The sequence below is a fragment of the Natator depressus genome, chromosome 2 (genome assembly GCF_965152275.1).
Source record: "Natator depressus isolate rNatDep1 chromosome 2, rNatDep2.hap1, whole genome shotgun sequence".
NCBI classification, from domain to species: domain Eukaryota; kingdom Metazoa; phylum Chordata; order Testudines; family Cheloniidae; genus Natator; species Natator depressus.
This window is the reverse complement of record NC_134235.1, coordinates 204,829,766-204,849,588: the sequence shown is the minus strand read 5'-3', so window position 1 is coordinate 204,849,588 and position 19,823 is coordinate 204,829,766. Positions and strand designations below refer to the sequence as shown.

The window sequence follows — 19,823 nt, the reverse complement described above, 5'->3', positions numbered from 1 at the left end:
CATGTGGAACAGGCTGTGACTGCTGGACATTACAGCTAGGTGCAGGTCACTGCAGGATTTATGGGGGAGCAGTTGTGACTGGGCAGGGAGCCAATGCTGAGGGATCTCTTTGAGAGAGACACCACTAAAGCGTGGTCTACAGTAGAAAATTAGGTCCTCATAACTACATTGCTCAGGGATGTGAAGAATCCACACCCTTGTGCAGCATAGGTAACCCAACATAATGCTCTGTCTGGACAGCATCAGGTCAATGGAAGAATTCTGCCGCCAACCAGAATCCCTCCTGTCGACATAGGTAACGTGTACACTGAAGTGCCACATTCCCCTGTAGCATTTTAAGTATAGACAATGTTAGCCTGGCCTGGAAACTGGCAAGCTCCTATTTGCCTGAAATAGAGACTTGACTGGCGAAGCAGCCTAGGCAGTAGGTCTGATGAGTCCTAATTTTCAGTTGAACTGCCTCAGAAACTCATAGAACCACTGCTGCTCACTTTGAACTGTAACTGTTTAAGCCTCTGTACCGTGGGTATCTGCAACCTTTTCCTGACAATGCTACTAATATACTGTTTCCCTTAGGACTTTGAGTGGTTATTGGGACCCACCAGCACTAGTGCTTATAAGGCCTAGCTACTGAAGGACCTACAGTACTTGCCTGAGTCACAGTACACCTGGCAAGCTATTGGCATCTTTGAGGTTTGGTTTATTCCAGCACTGAACAACTAGAATAATGACATATGTTTAATCAGCAAAAAGTACCACTGATTCTGGCAAGAAGAAAAGTTACTAAGCCAATTAAAAGTAGCTTCCTTTTTCTCATTTTGTCTTAAAAAATAAAAATCACAAAATCCAAGTAGCATGGGGGCGGGGGCGTCATGCCTCTACTCTTGATTATGCAGAGGGAAATTCAGATACTCTTAGAAGTAGATTACAAATTGGATCTGAAACCAAGAACATCTGGTTTCAAGCTCTTTGCTTTGGGTAGTCATCTGCAACTAAGAGAACTAAAGGAATAAGAAGCCACTTATCCCAGAAAAGAGCATTCCAGTCTGTCTTCATTCACCTACTTGCTTTTTCCAGCATGTAATCCTCTCCTTTCTAAAGGCAATCTAAGGTCACATGCTCTCTCACACATGGGTATTCTTTGCTTCAATCACCTTTTGATAACATGTCGTATTTTAAACGTTTGCATGAAGCAGTCCTACCAGACCACCTCCCCTCCCCACCACCTTCTGCTTTCCTAATTTGTTCTATTTTGGAACTCCTTATTAGAGTGAAAAGAGGTATCACATGTTTATCTTCCAATCCCTTTTATAAAAAAGGAAACTGCTAGGCCACCCCAAAATTTCCCCTCTTAACAGCAAGCCATTCTCTTTTCCTAGACAAGTTTATATGTTTATATGTTCAGATATTGTCTGTCTATTGCTCTCTGTTACATCTTCTCATAAAGCAATAATGACCAAGGTAATGTATCTGGACATTGAACGGTTGATTATTCATTATTTACCACCTTGTTTTGCAGTGTTAAATATGCACATGTATTTATCTGTGTAATATGACATCCTAGGGCATATTAATAAAATAAGATAGTTTTGCGTGCTTGCACAGGATGCATAAATATGGTAAAAGGAACAGGACTTATCTGATCATACAATTTTCCATTTGCCAAATACAAAGCCCATATAAAAAGGTGATGGGCATACTATTAGCTTTGTTCTTTAAAGGCCATGTTCTTTAAAGCCATGTGGTTGAGGCGTTGTACAGAACTACTGGTAGCTGTAAGGAATCCCATGTTCCAGTTCCTAGAGTGTCAATGGCACTGCCCACATCTCTGCCCCAACTTTCCCATTTGTGAAATACAAAAACTTAGCCACATTTGAGATCTTTAGGGGAAAAAGTGTTCTGTAACAATGCACAGTATATTTCAACACACTAATGACAAATTATTAAAGAGAATCAAGCATACTTGCTTCTGAAGATTTCAGATTGGTTAAATCCTGCAATCTATGTACATGTTGCATTTAGACAGTTCGTGGTCAGCACTTAGGCACATTTAGGTATCAGTCCATAAAGATTCATAGATTCATAGAATATCAGGGACCTCAGGAGGTCATCTTGTCCAACCCCCTGCTCAAAGCAGGACCTAATCCCCAACTAAATCATCCCATCCAGGGCTTTGTCAAGCCTAACCTTAAAAACCTTTAAGGAAGGAGATTCCATCACCTCCCTAGGTAACCCATTCCAGTGCTTCACCACCCTCCTAGTGAAAAAGTTTTTCCTAATATCCAACCTAAACCTCCCCCACTGCAACTTCAGACCATTACTCCTCATTCTGTCATCTGCTACCACTGAGAACAGTCTAGAGCCATCCTCTTTGGAACCTGCTTTCAGGTAGTTTAAAGCAGCTATCAAATCCCCCCTCATTCTTCTCTTCTGCAGACTAAATAATCCCTGTTCCCTCAGCCTCTCCTCATAAATCATGTGCTCCAGCCCCCTAATCATTTTTGTTGCCCTCCGCTGGACTCTTTCCAATTTTTCCACATCCTTCTTGTAGTGTGGGGCCCAAAACTGGACACAGTACTCCAGATGAGGCCTCACCAATGCCGAATAGAGGGGAATGATCATGTCCCTCCATCTGCTGGCAATGCTCCTACTTATACAGCCCAAAATGCCGTTAGGCATCTTGGCAACAAGGGCACACTGTTGACTCATATCCAGCTTCTCGTCCACCATAACCTCTAGGTCCTTTCCTGCAGAACTGCTGCCTAGCCACTCAGTCCCTAGTCTGTAGCAGTGCATGGCAGTCTTCCTCCCGAAATGCAGTACTCTGCACTTGTCCTCGTTGAACCTCATCAGATTTCTTTTGGCCCAATCCTCTAATTTGTCTAGGTCCCTCTTTATCCTATCCCTACCCTCCAGCGTATCTAACACTCCTCCCATTTTAGTGTCATCTGCAAACTTGCTGAGGGTGCAATCCACGCCATCCTCCAGATCATTAATTTTGGTTATAGTATATTATTTACTGTATCGTGAACCAGAGTTGGGAATTAATAACTCAGGACTAGAACTGAACAATTACAGCAAAAAAGTGCTTACTATGAGCATTCCCTTGAATTTAAAAATGAATGTGCTTTGACTGTAATTGCTAGGGCCCTACCAAATTCATGGTCCATTTCACGGTCATAGGAATTTTAAAATAAATTTCATGATTTCAGCCATCTAAATCTGAAATTTCAGTTTTGTAATTTTCGGGGTCTTGACCTAAAAAGGAGTTGTGGGGTGGTCACAAGGTTATTGTAGTGGGGGTTGTGGTACTTCTACCCTTATTTCTGTGCTGTGCTGGCAGCAGTGCTGCCTTCAGAGCTGGGCAGCTGGAGAGTGGCAGCTGCTGGTCAGGAGCCCAGCTCTGAAGGCAGAGCCACTGCCAGCAGCAGGGCAGAAGTAAGGATGGCATGCTATGGCCACCCTTACTTTTGAGCTACTGCCTGCAGAGCTGGGCTCACAGTAAGCAGCCACCATTCTCCGGCCGCCCAGCTCTGAAGGCAGCAGCACAGGAGTAAGGGTTGTATGGTATTGTATTGCCACCCTTACTTCTGCACTGCTGCTGGCGGGGTGCTGCCTTCAGACCTGGGCACCCAGCCAACAGCTGCCGCTCTCTGGCCGCCCAGCTCTGAAGGAAGTGCAGAAATAAGAGTGGCAATACCACGACCCCCCTAAAATTACCTTGCAACCCCTGCAACTCCCTTTTCAGTCAGGACCCTCAATTTGAGAAATGCTGGTCTCCCCTGTGAAATCTGTATAATATAAGGTAAAAGCACACAAAGGACCAGATTTCTTGGTCTGTGATGTGTTTTTCATGGCCGTGAATTTGGTAGGGCCCTAGTAATTGCACAGCTTGTGTGTTTTCCTGGACAGTCAAGTGATAGAATTTTAGTTAAGACTGTTTATAAAATCAAAGTTTTAAGCTTGTATGTTTGAGTATTCTCATTGGAAAGGATATGGTTAATATCCTTTGAGACTCTGCTCATTCTTGCCTTACCCCAGTGAAGCAGAAAAAGAGAGAGTGCTGAATCTGACTTTCTGAAATAAAAAAGCAAGCTGAGAAAGGAAGAAATGTACAGAGTTCCCAAAATTTGTTTTGAAACCGTAAAAACACACCTCTGCTCTTAAATGGCTTTGGATGAAAATGATCAGCTACATTCTATGCAGTAAGTGCAATGGATTTTAAGCAGTAACTGCAACTTTATTAAACTTGACACAGCGAAGGGACACTACCCACCCTGTCACCCATACTCTCACATACCAGGCATTTTAAGTGGTTGCAGTACAGGGATTACAGAACTCCCACAGAGAACTCATAACTCAGAATAAACTCTTCTCAATCTACCCCTAGAATTTAGCTTACTCTTCTGAATCCTTTCACTGCTGCCCACCCTTCCCCTGCCTGTGAGGGGGACAGAGGGTACTAAAAAGGCCAGGACTCCCCTATCCCATAAACACAAGGTCAATTAGCAAAATCCCAGGTCTTACTTCTGGGAGTGGCCCTTTTAGCCCCTTAACTACACTGGAAACTGGCTGCAAGTTATGACAAACTAACATCCCTATCCTGTACTATCACTAATTAGCTAAATCCTACTCCTGCTTAATCTAACTATGCCTCCCAGATGCTGTGTGTAAGGTGGAAAAACTTCACCAAGCCTCTGTCAATTTGGCCCCATGAGGAAGAAAAATTCCTTTCCTGATGCCCATAACAGGTGATCAGTCAGACCCATAGCATCTGCAAAAACACAGTTCTGAGACTAATTACAAGGAGAAAGAGGTTGCTGAAACAGAGGCTTCGAAGGAAGGAACAGGTTCCCCCAAGGACTGAGGCTAAGGTTTAAATTAATGAAAGGGGAAAGTGAGGGGCTAATCAGTTCTTCTCCTCCAGCTGGTCCATTGATGGATAGAGCCTCCAGAGGATGAGGAGGGACAACCTGCATTCTCCCGGCATGTGCTCCCACCTCCACCTCATTTCCTTCTGGGGCTTGGGATGCTAGTCCCATCCAAAAAGAAAAGGAGTACTTGTGGCACCTTAGAGACCAACCAATTTATCTGAGCATAAGCTTTCGTGAGCTACAGCTCACTTCATCGGATGCATCCGATGAAGTGAGCTGTAGCTCACGAAAGCTTATGCTCAGATAAATTGGTTGGTCTCTAAGGTGCCACAAGTACTCCTTTTCTTTTTGCGAATACAGACTAACACGGCTGTTACTCTGAAACTAGTCCCATCCAGTTCCCCATCCACTAAGCTAAGCACAATGGTGGCATTTGAAGGAGACTCTTCAGCCAGGAACTTGCTTATATGGAAATAAGAGTTTGCTTTACACTGTCTGATTCCCAAATATGAAGTCCAATAGGAATAAATAATAATTTAAGCAATTAGGGTGATGAGTATGAACCTAATGCTAGAGATACATGGCATGGCTGTATCAACTATACTTAAGAAAACTCTAAACACGTCAAATAAGTTAGGCAGCTCTTAAGTGTGACCTCTATTCTGGACAGCAACACACTAAAAACAAGAAATAAGTAAACATTTATACTAATCCACCTGAACACAAAGTATTTCCTTCCTAAAGATGCTTTTTACATCGTTTCCTATTCACAGAAGGAAGAAGAGAAGAGTTCAGGTAGTTTTAAAAACGCTAAATAATGGACATCATTCAATGGCATTAGCTTGATACTAGCTCAATGCTACATTAAGTCCTACTGTATACCTTCCTTTCCATGCAGCATTACCAGCCGATAGCAAACACCACCACTAACATTACCTCTCTACTCATGCTACCTACTCAACTCCTCAAGCTACATCATAAAGAGAAGTGGGTGAGGAATGTACACCCAGTACTAAGTCCATTTACTCTGAACTGCCTGCTTGATCGTGTTTGCTTCTTTACTGCAGCAGTACAAAAACTATTGGACTGGAGAGCTAGTGAAGGCACCCTGTGTATATTATGGCTATCAGTTCTGGCAAAATAAAGACCCGAAATTCAGCATGGTTGCAGCTCTACCAGTTGTGACTGTTCTGTAGACAGGACTGATATTTTAGCACCATGTTGCCATCAGTGGAGCTGCACTGCTAGTGAAAAATAAAATCTAATTTTCCTAGTGTAGGCCAGGCTTACAAATCTTTGCCACTGTTGACATGCTTACAGACATTTGTTGTCCAGCATATTTATTTGCAGTGTAGATAGGACAACATGGCCACAGTATATACTATATGTAGAGCCCAGGGTATGCATGAATATACCCCAAGTTACCCCATCGTAGTAGCATGATCAGTCCTATTGCAATTTTAGATTCTTTGTTTACATACAAACGTGAACAAGTGTTTTGAGAAGTATAATCTCACCACTCAAGATTTATTTCAACAAAACCTGTCAATGAGGGAAAACTCTGCTATGAAAAATGTGGAGTACTAAAGTATTTATAAATGTATACAACTTGAAAAACAAAATTCCAGTTTGTTTATTCCAATGGCCAAAAATATTAAACACAAAACAATGCAAATTCATGGTTTATACTTCAGGAATATTAACTCTAGAGTACAATTTAAAACATATTTTACTATATAGAAAGTGAAACACTACATTACCAAGATAGAAGACAGAAAAATAATCACACAAACGATGCAAAACATGAAAAATATGAAAAAGTGTGGCACTTTCATTTCAACTTAACCTTTCAAGTTAAAACTGAGAACACCTGTGAACTGATGCAGTTATTCCATAGACCTGTGTTACTAAAAATATACATCTAGTCCATTGTTGCATTCTTTTAGAAATGGAGTTACACAGATACAAAATCCAATATGTTACACATCTATATACAGCATTTTAAACCTCAAAAATTAAACTTTGACTAAAGAAATATTTGCCATAATTACTAAACTAAAAACTTGTATAATCCTTATGCTAATCAAAAGGAGCCTGGTTACCTCTAGAAAGTTTTTTTTTTTTAAGTATTACTTTTTCTAGCAATAGGAACTCCAATAACCTTTCATGAATGTCAACAATTTCTCAACAAAAAAAATTACTACAGAACATAGCTACACAAGGTGGTTAAAATGTCTACAATCTTTGCACAAAAGTGTCCTAGTTCTAGACAACAGGAAATAGTAGTTCACTGTTAATCTTTAGGTAATCAAATACTTTGATGTTAGATTTTGCTGTGTTAATGCAGCACTGGAAACATTTCCATTTAATATAAGGAAATGGAGTTCAAACCTAAGTGTAAGCATTAGCTATTTTTTTCTTTAGTACCACTTATTTGAGTTTTTTGTTTTTAAATGAGATCTCTTTTTTACTTCTACAGAATATTCTATTAAATGGTGGTAACTCCTGAAATGTATTCATTCAAAATGAACTACCATTGTACAATATAGATGTAATTTCTTAAGACTACAATAACATTTACTTTAAAAAAAGAAAACTTTTATATTCTCAATACAAACTTGATTAGTATAAAATTTAAGTTTAAAAACTCTCGAGATTCACTAATTAACACTCTCTCCAAGTAGAAGTCTTGGTGGGTATTTGGACAGTCTCAGACACGAAGCTAAACATACTTATTCCTAAAACTTTCCTGCAGTTGTTTAAATAATACAGTTATAAGTTTAAATACTTATGGTTATAAAAAGGTTGTTAGAGTAAAATTTCAGTATTGCCAGGACCTAGGTTGTGACAGTTACACAAAATGTACTCAATGAATAAACCATATAGATAGGCTTATAAAGACTTATGTACATAAAGCTGCATGTGTAAGTAGAAGCAGTAGCCCTTTAGCATTAAGAAATCTTTCCTTTAAATCACATTTACTTGAAAACCATAAAACCTTATATAAATTCTATTGTATAAGAGGAATGTGGGTTTTATCATTTTGTTTTAACATTTATTTAAGCCTAGGAAGAAAAAAACCCAACAGCCAAAGTTAGAATGATTAAATGTGCAAGATAAAACCAGTTTACCCTTTTAAAAAATACCATTTGATCTGTAGTTTGGAGAACAGTCAAGTGACAGCTTTGTAAACATTAAAGTTACTCATTTGTATCCCTGGCATTTCAAATACACTTCTAAAAAAGACAGTTAATTCGGTTACTCTGTAGCTTCAAACTTAAATGGCTGGATCTTCCAGTATAGCAAAATCTTTTCTACCACTATTGAATCAAAAAGGGGGTTTAACTACTATGGAGACAATTTTTTAAAAAAAATCACAATTTCTCTAGAAAAGAAACTACTTAAAATACAAATTTGTTCTTAAAGCTAATCCATGCTTAATACTGTCATGATAAAAAGTTTACTGGAATTACAGTTTAAATCAATAAGTTATAAGTCAACTTAAAGGTATAGTTCAAGTTAAATTTTAAAATTTTATTACCCTACAGCTAGGAAATCAGAGGAAGGCTGTGCTTTCTGCTTAGTGAGAGCTAGGAAAGGATCTTGTGCAAAACTCTAGTGGACATCCCTTCTTGGTCTCCCAGGAGGAATTTCAAGTTATCTTAAATGCAGAATGTCTATTATGTAGACATTACCTAGTAATACCTCTTACCAGCTCCCCAATACTCTTCCACTGCCTGTGGTTTGGATGCTATAAATATGCAATGGCTGGAAATTAACAAAATTTAACACAACATTGTCACCCCACTCTAAAAGGTGCTTAAGAGGCTGCAGACAGTCTACAATGAGAGCTTATTTAAATGTATTTGTGCTCTAGTTTTCAGTCAAATCAAGAATGGATCTCAGGGCAAAACTCAACTAGGGGAAGTCTAAAAAAGCTTTAGTCCTTGCTCTGTGTCATGATGCCCTTTGACATTTTTGGCCTATAAAGGAACCTCACCAAAGAGATCTGAATATCATGAATGGATATACATTAGACCTCCCTTTTACTTTCTCCACTTCCCCTGAGAAAAGACCACATAGTTATACAATGTAAAACACTCCCTCACTTTTCGAGGAGTGGTTATTGCCAGCTTCTCTTCTCCCCATTTGTGTGTAGCTTGCAATCAATAAGCATTGTTAAAGCTATAATCTCAGCTAATAAGATTTTTTTTAAAACACTACTATAGTAACCTTAAAGAATGTTAATATTTTGTAGTTTCAAACTGGCAAAATAATGGTGACATGAGTTACATGTTACAACATAAATGAAAGTTACAACAACATTAAGTTACAACATAAATGAAATTAGGTATAAAATAATTACAGTATCATTTCCCTTTGTGCTTGCAAGATTCTTAATTTGTATATGTCCTTTTGTAATATTGTCCTAGTCTCATTCAAGAACAAGCCTGCTCTTTAAACACATTATTCCATTAAAATTATGTGCTTGATTCAATGCAACAGGTGTCAAAATCAGCATAAACATACTGATATTGTAATTATGAACATTTTCCACAGAGTGATGAAAAATGCTGATAATGACTTTCTAATTAGTAGCTTTGTGCCTACTCCTGATGACTTAGATAAGAAACCAAAGTCACTGCATGTTCTGACAGAACATAGTGGCTCAGAGTGGGCAGGAGGGAAGTTTGGGAGGAGGACTTGCTCCTTTGTAATTCTGCATCCCACCACACCGCAGAAGAAATGGAAAGAAAAATCTGTTTACAGTCTTTCCCAGCAGCCTGACTATCCTGGATCTTCAAACACGGTTACGGGTAAAAAATGTGACTAAACAGACTGGTATTGCAGTCAATGCAGCTAGGGGAAACAGCAGGAAGCTCTTCTAGCTCACTCATCAGAATTGATCACAGAGTTCCAGTTGAATAATATTTGTTGCCAGTGAAACTTTGAGCCAGAAATAATAATAAAAAAAAAAACCTTCCCTCCTAGACTCCACTTTAAGTTAACAGGACTGGTGGAATTTTATTTATTTAGTTTATTTTATTTTTGGCACTTTTGAACTGAGCACATTTGGTAACTCAGAATCAAACATGGAACCCACCCAGTGCCATTTTTAGTCACTTTTCTGAGTATTATGGCATTTTCATCACAGAAAACTCCTGTCCCCAGCAGAAGTTTGATCTGCCATTGTATGACTTTTGGAGCCAAGTTTTCAACCAAGTGTTTACAGAGACGTATAGTACAAAAAACTCAGTTTGCATATACCCCTATACTTACAGGAATATGCAACTCAAGTGGTGTGCAAACACATTGGAGTTTGTGAATTAAGTCAGGCACATGCAAAGATCTGGCCCACTGTTATGAAAGTTTCCATTTAACATGGAACACTGAACTGGTGCTTCTAGCTGTAGGCCTATAACAAAGTACATCTCTCACATTAGCACATTTTCTCTGGCCTGGTCTGCGATGCTTGATTTTATTGTATGGACCTATTCCAATGTCATCCCAAATTTCATTCCTGAGTCACAAACCCCTGTTAACAGAAAACTTCAGTCACTGATGCAATGTAGTTACTTAACAGTTACATCCTGAGAAAGAGGATTCCTTTTCTCTGCAGTCTATATTTTACAACACACAGACACTCTATGCCAGCATGGCTAAACAGAGGCTGCCAATGTTTGTTAACAACTGGGGGACGTAAATAATAGGAAGTGCAAGTGTAAAAAAAAATGCTGTAGGCTACTAATAACATTTGAAACAATGCAAAATAGTTTAAAATTGTAATCTAGACACACTGTCAAATGCAAGCCAAGCTCTAACGATATCAAGAATTTGGAGGGTTAGATTTTAAAAGGGGAAGATGGGGAGCACAATGTACAAGACTATCAACGGAATCTCCAGATTCCTTTTTCATACTAAGTAATTTGTCAAACATCAATCTGTTGACAGTGTTATGCTGATGCTAGGAGGTCGTTGCTGATTTGACTGTTTGTTTGAAATGGGAAGATCTATTCTTTCTGCTCCATATATCAATTTTTCCTCTTGAAGACTACATGCTGAAAACCTATTTGCTTCAGTACCATTTCCACCACTACGGTTATTTGGAACTGTGATACCGCTGACCTGCTCAAAGGATTTACTAAAAACAGTAGTGGTAGTTCTAGCCAAACTATGACTGCCAGGCTTAGGCAGGGATTGGCTAGTAGTTAATGTCAGTCTCTTTAAAGACAGAAGATCTAAATTCTCACTCAGGGCTCTTTGAGTTTGTTTTCGAGAAATGTCTTCTTTGCAGGATTCCCCAGAAGCTTCTTTTTCTTTCCCCCCAGCTTTGTTTCCTCCAGACCTTCGTTGGCTCTTCCCTAAAAGGATCTTGCTGCTGGTGTTGTTGCTGTTTGATAAGGCAGATTGGCTTGTGCTAGAAGTAGCTCTGGAGTAAAACCCTTCATCAACCTCAGATACTTCTATCAGTTCTTCTGGAATTGCTAGATCAGTATTATCTATGCAAAGGAACAAGAAAAGTGTTAATTAAAAAGTGTTATTCATATTGTGATTAATTCAAATATATACAGTTAGACTTTGTCATTTTCAAACACAAAGCAATAGAGTATGGAGCAAAGTAGAAAAACATAAAACACTTACCTATTACATTAAATTGTAGAAAATGATTCATTATGATTTAAAATTTCATCAAGTTGCGTTTACTAAACCACAAGGCATGCCTGCATAATCTCATTTTGTAGTGATTTTGAAAAAAAGCACTATTATTCATGCAAAAGATTAGGAACAGATCAGAAAGATACCACACGGTATAAATCCTATTATGTGCAAATGCTTCTACATACTATTTGCAAAGCAAATTAATCATGAAGGTAGATCAATGCCGCAAAATACCCATTATGGCTCCTGAAAGTTTAGAAAACCCAACAGTGTTTCAGTTTTATGACTGAAAGGTCACCTTCTGCATTATCTGTTTGCCAGTATAACTAGGTTAGAAATTTAACACTGGAGTATGAATGTCTCAACATCATGAAGGTGTTTCAAATAGTATAACGGGGGGAGGGGGGACACACCGTAAAGCGTACTGAAATGCTTTTTGCATAAGTTTGAAATAGTCCACTTTGTTTCCTTGATAACTTAATTTGTAAATCCAGCAAATATGCAAAATAAGCTCAAAGTGAAGAATAGGAAAGTATTTTCTGTCAGTGTTGAGTTTCACAGTGTGGTTTCCCCAAGTTATGTCATCATTGTATGTGGCACAGACACAACAAGAAATTGTGTGTGCAGTGCATGCATTTGTGTTTTTATTAAATGACAACATGCAAACACAGTAACTGCATACTGCAACTCTCCAAACATGCAGCAGTGACCCTTTCCATCAATGGTACCTTAAGAGGGCAGCTACAAAGTGCTCTGCTAAAACTGCACTCTGCCAGATGAGTTTATTCCATCCTCCATCATTTTTCTTACAGATTTTTGCCTCCTGATTTCTGGCATGCCTTTGCTGTCAGTTCTAGGATCTGTAGCTGTTTCCTGCACACCCTGTATATTCTGAGAATCATTCTCTGTTAGTGCTCTGCTTTTTTCCCCATTCCCGGTTCTCTCTCCAGCCACATTTGTGACACTAATCTCAGGTATGACAAAGTTTCCCAATTCAGGAGCATCATTACCATTCTCTGGTTGTTCTAGAAATGAAGATGGATAAGAAAGAAGGAAAAAAAAAAGATGTCTGAAACAAAATCATGAAACAACAAAACACAGAATTGGATGGCTGAAGCGTTATGAATTAAGCCAATGTTTGCATATTAACTTTTTGTTAATGAACAGTATTAGTGAGGATGGGATAGAATTTCTCCCATGCTGTGCTATGCTCCCCTCCAATATCCTTTTTCTTTCAGTGTTAAAGACCTGAAAAATGCTCTTGAAACATGTGTTCTTGAAAATGCAAAAATTTAATGTTATTTTAGACATCAAAATTGAGTTTAACTTTTTTCCCCTCAATTCACTTCTATGGCCAGATCTACAGTACAGACCTATATTGGCATAACTACATCACTCAGAGGTGAGAAAAATCCACACTCTTGAGTGACATGGTTATACCAACTTAACCCCCCGACCCTGTGTAGATTGCACTATGTCAACAGGAAAGCTCTCCAGGAAGACAAGCCCTATGATAATATTGTATCAGCTGTACTAAGATGTAAAAAAAACCTTTGTTTTTAAAATTATCTTTACAATTATCTCTATGTTAACTTGAAGTACTACCACATAGGAGCAGAGATTATACCTTCAGTATGCACTGATATAGCACTATCTCTTGAATGTGGTTGAACTGAAACGCCTACATCTGGAGAAGCCAGATCAGCTAACGTGGCAATCTAATTGTACCTGATCTCTGTGCTCTTTTAAAAATTATTTTCAACTGGAACAGGTCTGCATACTTAGGAAAACTTTCAAGTACAGCAACTTAAAATTCACTTAACCTTTATATAAAATCTGCAAAGTAACACCTGCCAAAAGCTATGAAGGTGTAACACGGAATATTTATTCTATAGAAATTCGTGTATCACATCCATCTCCATAGCATTTGAGCACTTTCCAGTAGCGCAATAAACATGTTGACCTCAGCCCATTTTCTGCTCTTATTTGAGCTTACAGTGAAGCTTGGTTTATAGTATCCTTATCACTTCCATGTCAGACTGATCTCAAGTACTAGCCAATTACCTCACTGCAGCATCAAACAGGAGAAGATGGGCTATAAGGGAGAAACAGTTTGTTGCAATGCTGGAGAATGATGGAAACAAGTTGAGGCACAAGTGATGATCTTAGCTTCAAAGTACTATAACTTGACTGATGGATGAGGAGGGGAAGAGAGCAAACAATACTAAAGCCACAGCAAAAGAAGAGTGGGCCATCATTTAAAAAGTAGTATGAGCATACTTTGACATTCCTGGATATTTACAGTAATGGTGGCAAAAATCAGTGATTGCTGCAGTTCTTGATATTATACACATGAATAAAAATAGTACCACTGAACTGGAAAAGTGGTATTTTTCTATAGTAAAAAGGGACAGTAAGATCTTCAGAACCTAAAGTGCAATGGTGCATAAGTAGAGCTGGTCAAGAATTTTGACAAAACAATTTTTCATCAGAAAATGCCAATTTGTTAAAACCTAAATTTTTCAGGGGAACTCATCACTTTCTATGTCCATTCATCAGCAAAGGTTTCTTGGATCCAGGATGGAATTTTTAGGGGGCTTGGGAGGAGGGGAGAGAAAGAAACCCTCCCTAGAATAGCCAATAGCCCTGTGGTTAGGGAACTCACCGAGGATGAGGACAGTCCCTGCCTGATTCAGAGCAGAGACTTGAACTTTCATCTTTCACATTCAAGGTGAGTGTCCTAAACAGGCTCACCCTTCCAGTTTCTTGTACAAAATTTTGAAAGGTATTGGTTTTACCTGAATGCAAATATTTTGCAAATATGAACATTTTTGCAGAATGGAAAAACTATTTCCCACCCACCCTATGCACAAGGCACTTTACAGACAAATTCCTTCCCTGAAAAGTTTACTATCTAAAGTTAGATTCCGATAAACGAAGACCCATCAAGAGAGGTTAAGGGTAGAAAGGGAGAGAAATGTGAATGGGGAGGAGGGGGAAGGAGGAAGAGAAAAAAATAAACTTTCAAACTTTACAATATATAATGTAACAAACTACACTCCCAGCAACCTACCAGCATTATAAAAACCTTTAAAGAATTAGACCACAGATTTCCAAACTTTAAGACAATAAAAACATTCAGGAGTCAAATGGCTTTTCATCACTAGATCTACTATGAACTGGATTTTGTGATGGGGGAAGCTATCAAGTGTAAGCAGTCATTGGGTATCCATCATGAAAGTTGATATCATCACATTTATACCATACAAAAGCAAGCACAGGAAGAGAGAAGAATCACACAGAAGAATACTATTTATGTACATTGAGAGCATATAGTAACAAACTTGACAAGAATGAAAAAAATCCAATGAAAGCATAGCAATAGCCAGAAATGATAGCTCATCCTTACTCTGAAGTGCTTAATTTATTAGTGAAACAATTCTTTCAAAATCCTCAGGACTAAGTAAAGAATATCAAGATTAAGAGTATCTGAGTTTTTAGAACTGCAGATAACAACTGTCTGGGCTGTAAGGTTACTTTCAAACTTGTTGATATGAAGCTTACATATGAATATTGAAGGAACACTAATTTAGGATAAATATCTGAGTAAACACTGAAGTCCAAGGGGCATGAAACCTGGCAAACATTCAGCTACTACACGCTCTGTTTGACCACCAGAGTCATGCTATCTGCTGGACAGAATGATTTGAAGGTAAGTTGAGTACCTGACAATTTACTATAATGGTGAAATGTTTGTGAAACGTTTTCAAGAACAACTTAATGGCAAAAGGCCCCCCCATGCATTGCATGAGCAAACATCCGAAGACCCTTTCTAATGGTTTAGGTTAGGGGTTTGCCTGTATGTCAATGGCCAAAACAAAAACTTTTCCCATACCGCTTAGCACAATTTTTATCAGCTGGCAGGCTGCCACTCTCTAAGTGAAAAGAAAAGGAATACTTGTGGCACCTTAGAGACTAACCAATTTATTTGAGCATAAGCTTTCGTGAGCTACTGCTCACTTCATCGGATGCTGTAGCTCACGAAAGCTTATGCTCAAATAAATTGGTTAGTCTCTAAGATGCCACAAGTACTCCTTTTCTTTTTGCGAATACAGACTAACACGGCTGTTACTCTGAAACCTCTCTAAGTGAAGTGGCTTTAGCACAGTACTGTCGTTTGTGAAGTGTTTTGGAATTCTCAAGGATGAAAGTGTGTGTGGTTTATATTTTTTAGTATCTATATAGATATATATGCATGCCTGTTGTCAAAATTTCAGCCGTGAAGACAAGTCTGATTTCAACACTTGTGGAAGGGATTAAGTAGGAAAACTTACTGTTAGGTTTTTTAGGAGTCTGAGTGGAGGCACAAAGGTTACCTCCAAAGGGTGTCTATTTGTATTGTGTCTATTTCAGTTAACAGGAACTTTTTTGATTAGAGCGAGTAATAATAAGAGTAGGGAAGAAAGGTAACAAATGAACACCACCTGGTACTAACTAATAAGGTGAACCAACTGCATTTCAACATGGCTACACACCTTTGTACTTATGTAAAGCAGCAGAGAAGTCAGTTTTTTGCAGTGGCAATACCTATTTTGGCCACAAAGCTCTTCCACATCCCATCTTTTATAGCTAAAAAACACCTTTAACTGTCTCTAATGGACATAAGGAACCTTAAAATTCTCTGCATGCACATGCCTAAGTGTGTAGCCATTATGACAATGCACTGGAAACGCCAATCTCAAAAGTGTTACTAAGTTACATTTAAACACACAGTTAGAATTCATTGATTGGTATTTTCATTTATAGCCTCACATTTTTCAGATTTCAGCTGTAATTTAACAACTTGTTTCCTCTCTCCCACCCTGCCCCCAAAAGCCAATTTTTACAGTTTTGGTTCAAATGACACTATTTAGGTCTACTCATTTGATGCCAAAGGAATTAATACATCTAATTGCCAAGAACATGGGATGAGACAGAAAAAAACAAAACAAAAGAAAAAAATACCTAACTCTGAAGGGTCACTGTAGTTTTTGGCATGCTAGATAGCAATTAATATTTGTGAAGTGTTTTGGAATTCTTGAGGATGAAAGGTGTGTGCGGGGTTTATATTTTTTAGTATCTATATAGATATATATGCTTGCCTGTTGTCAAAATTTCAGCAGTGAAGACAAAACAAAAACGTTATAAAAACAAAACTAAACAAAAATGTACTTAAAGCTACTATAAATTTGTTAGTCTGCATCTAAGACTTTAAGATGCACTAGACAAGTGCTGCCAGAGCTTTTATCCCATTTGCTCTCAATTTTCTTTTTCTTTCTTCCTTAAATAATACAACTTTTAACCTTATACAAGACATGCAATTTTCCTACATATTTTTCTATTTATGGTTGGAGACAGAACAGCCCCTACATACCTATTTTTAAATAGAACTATAAGGACTGATAATGCAAGAAATTATTTTGCCTTTAGGCAGATTATTTACAGGAAAACCAAGTCAACAGCAACAATAATAAAAAGCCAGCCACAATTTGATGAATAGATGGTGGACTATTTCAGACAAAGATCAAGATATCTGTCTCCCAGAGGACAGACTGATTAAGAGAGTTTTAAGCTAGGTATTCAGGGAAGATGGTTGGGAGATATAATCTCCATGCCTCATTCTAATATTGAGCTAAAGGAAAATCATGTAAAAGACAATGAACAGCAATGAAAAAAAGAACAGAGGGTGGAAGAATGGATAACAAGAAGAAAGATCGTTCCAATACCACTGACAGTAACAGTCAGACAGGCAATAGTGGCAGTAAAATGACAGACTAATTAGGTGAGGAATCTGGGTGAAGGCAAAAAGGAACAACTGAGATGGCTGTACACCACTGCAAGGAAATGGAGGAACTAGAACTACTGGTGCAGGAAGTGAGACCACATATTATAGGAATAATGGAAACAGTGGAATAGTAGTAATGACTGGAATACAGGTATTAAAGGGCATGTGCTGTTCAGGAAAGACAGCTAAGAACAATGATATTTTTCTTCAGTAGAAGTTACATAAAAATGTGACCATTATAATGAAGACTATTCGCTAGATTTTCAGTGTCAATAGAGAGACTGGGGTAATATTTCTAAGCCTGTTAAACAATATGCAGATCTTTCTCAAAAGACAGATTTTATTTATAGTATAGCAGTAAGTTATATTTTATAGTGAACTTGGTGTGGACAGGCTTACTTCAATGCAAATTTTCCACATTAGGTAACAATGCATTTTATCAAGAGATTGATTACTCCTGAAAAGCAAATTTTAAAATTAGACTAAAAGATTATAAATTGTAAGAGTCCAGACCATTGAGATATGATAAAAATCTAATATTAAATAAGTCCTTATCCTTTCTATCTATACTCTATACAACTGCCATTTACATATGCTTATTTTCTTCGAGTATTGGAAAAACTATTTTTTAATAATTTAAAAAACTCTGCTGAAACATTAGTGATAAACAGTATATTATTTTGTGTTTGAATGCATTTTTCTATTAAATCTACAGCCACTACTCCAGGATGTCTCACTCAACTCCTCCTCCCATGCTCCTGCTTTACAGTCTTCCATTTTGTGTGTGTATGATGACGAGGAGGGGACGATGGGTGGGCATACACGTCACAGTATTAGGAAATAAGTCAAATTTCAATACTCAGGTTGGTGGCTCAAATTTAACCATTCCATGTGAGATCAGTACATCAGCCTCATAAAAGGCAGTAACTAGCTGTTGTCAGAATTAACCAAAGTACTTTCCAGTCCTTTATGTCATGAAATCAGAATTTACACAGCAGTATCTCCAGATCCATAGGGAGCATATCTAACCCTCAGCCAGTCCACAGATTTTAACTACTGAATAGGCTTTATGCTGTCAACAACCTCTCCAATTGCAAATACTTTCTAAAATTAAATAAGAACATTTTTGAAATTTCATCCTGAGCCAACTGAGTTATGTAGCATAATTATTTTAAACTACACAGCTTTTCAGATGCCCTTGTATATCTCCATATGGATTTCCCAGTTTTTGGGATTAAGTGGTTTAACACATTTTTCTCCACTGTTTTTCTCATCTTAGTTTTGCAGTTGTGTCTAATTCCAGGTTTCAGAGTAGCAGCCGTGTTAGTCTGTATCCGCAAAAAGAACAGGAGTACTTGTGGCACCTTAGAAGCTAACAAATTTATTGGGAGCATAAGCTTTCGTGGGCTACTTATTCCAATAAGTCATTACATGAAAAAAATCAACCGTCTATTTTGTTTTTTGTCATAAGTCCACACTTCTCCAACTAAACTACTGTACTTGGATGCTCCCAGAAGTTAGTGAAGATTAGTCTGTACTAGAAGACATCATAATACTGTACCTCCATTCTAAGAGTTCAAATTATTCCAAAATGTCTCCAGAGAACAGATCTTTCAGATTTTAATTGCATTTTCTTTTCAGCTTATATGTTGAAAGTTTTCATAAGAGGGTGTCCTGTCTCCAGGTACCTAACTATTGGTATTAGGAAGTTTGAGATGTCAGAAGTCACCCCATTTTCACAGAATCAAAGCCTGTGCTTTTCAGTGTAAAGTGTTCATTGTGTAATGCATTTGACATCAGCAGCTAATAGCTGTAAACATCAGGAAATCCCCATCCTCTTGGATTTCTGCATAGAGGAAATTTTACTGGATAGTCAAAGCCATTTTCCTCAAACAAATATAAAAGTATTTCACTGAAGCTCTTAGAACTATTTATCAGAATCTATATGTTACAGCCACCAGCAATAACAAGATTTGGGGTAAATAGCACATTTTGATTAACTTAGTCCACACACCCTGCCCATAAATGGTCTATAGCAAAGAAAGAATTTTCTTGAGATAGCAGCTTGTCAGAGTGTGTGATTTGTATTCCAAATATTTTTATACTGTGCAGTCCATTTAAATTCCTATTTTCTGCACCAAGACATCTAGCTTGTCAGTGTTTCTACTAAACAATAAACTAATCTCAAAACTCCTTTAGTTTTTAAAAACTGATATCAAGTTTCAGCTGAGACTAACTTTGTATTCATGTCATGAACAGGGATTCTCTGCATATCCTAGTAGGAGCCCCCAGACTAATTAAACAAGAGATGATGAATTCTAACAATATAGTCAGTAGAGTAGCCTTCACAAGCCCTCCCCCTTCTTGCCACCAACTTGGATGTTCACCCTCGTTCAGACTATCCTCTCTCCACAACACACGTCCCTAAAGGGCATTCCAATTTTCTCTCCCCGCCTTCAGTGTCT

General features: G+C 38.0%; 2 protein-coding genes across 3 annotated transcripts in view; one reads left to right on the top strand and one right to left on the bottom strand.

Annotated features, from left to right (window-relative positions):
• Positions 1–19,823, top strand: part of LOC141983077 (zinc finger MYM-type protein 1-like) — an 84,455-nt gene that overhangs the window by 51,680 nt on the left and 12,952 nt on the right. The window lies entirely within an intron of this gene.
• HYCC1 (hyccin PI4KA lipid kinase complex subunit 1) overlaps positions 9,031–19,823 on the bottom strand; it is a 43,801-nt gene continuing 33,008 nt past the window's right edge. Inside the window, exons 10-11 of one of the 2 annotated variants that reach the window (XM_074945786.1) lie at positions 12,263–12,559; positions 11,248–11,374 (exon numbers count right to left, since the gene is read on the bottom strand). In XM_074945786.1, coding sequence (XP_074801887.1) covers positions 12,291–12,559 — 269 coding nt within the window. In that variant the 3' untranslated portion in view covers positions 11,248–11,374; positions 12,263–12,290. Of the gene's footprint in view, positions 11,375–12,262; positions 12,560–19,823 lie in introns of both variants that reach the window. The other variant, XM_074945785.1, reaches the window with a different exon arrangement.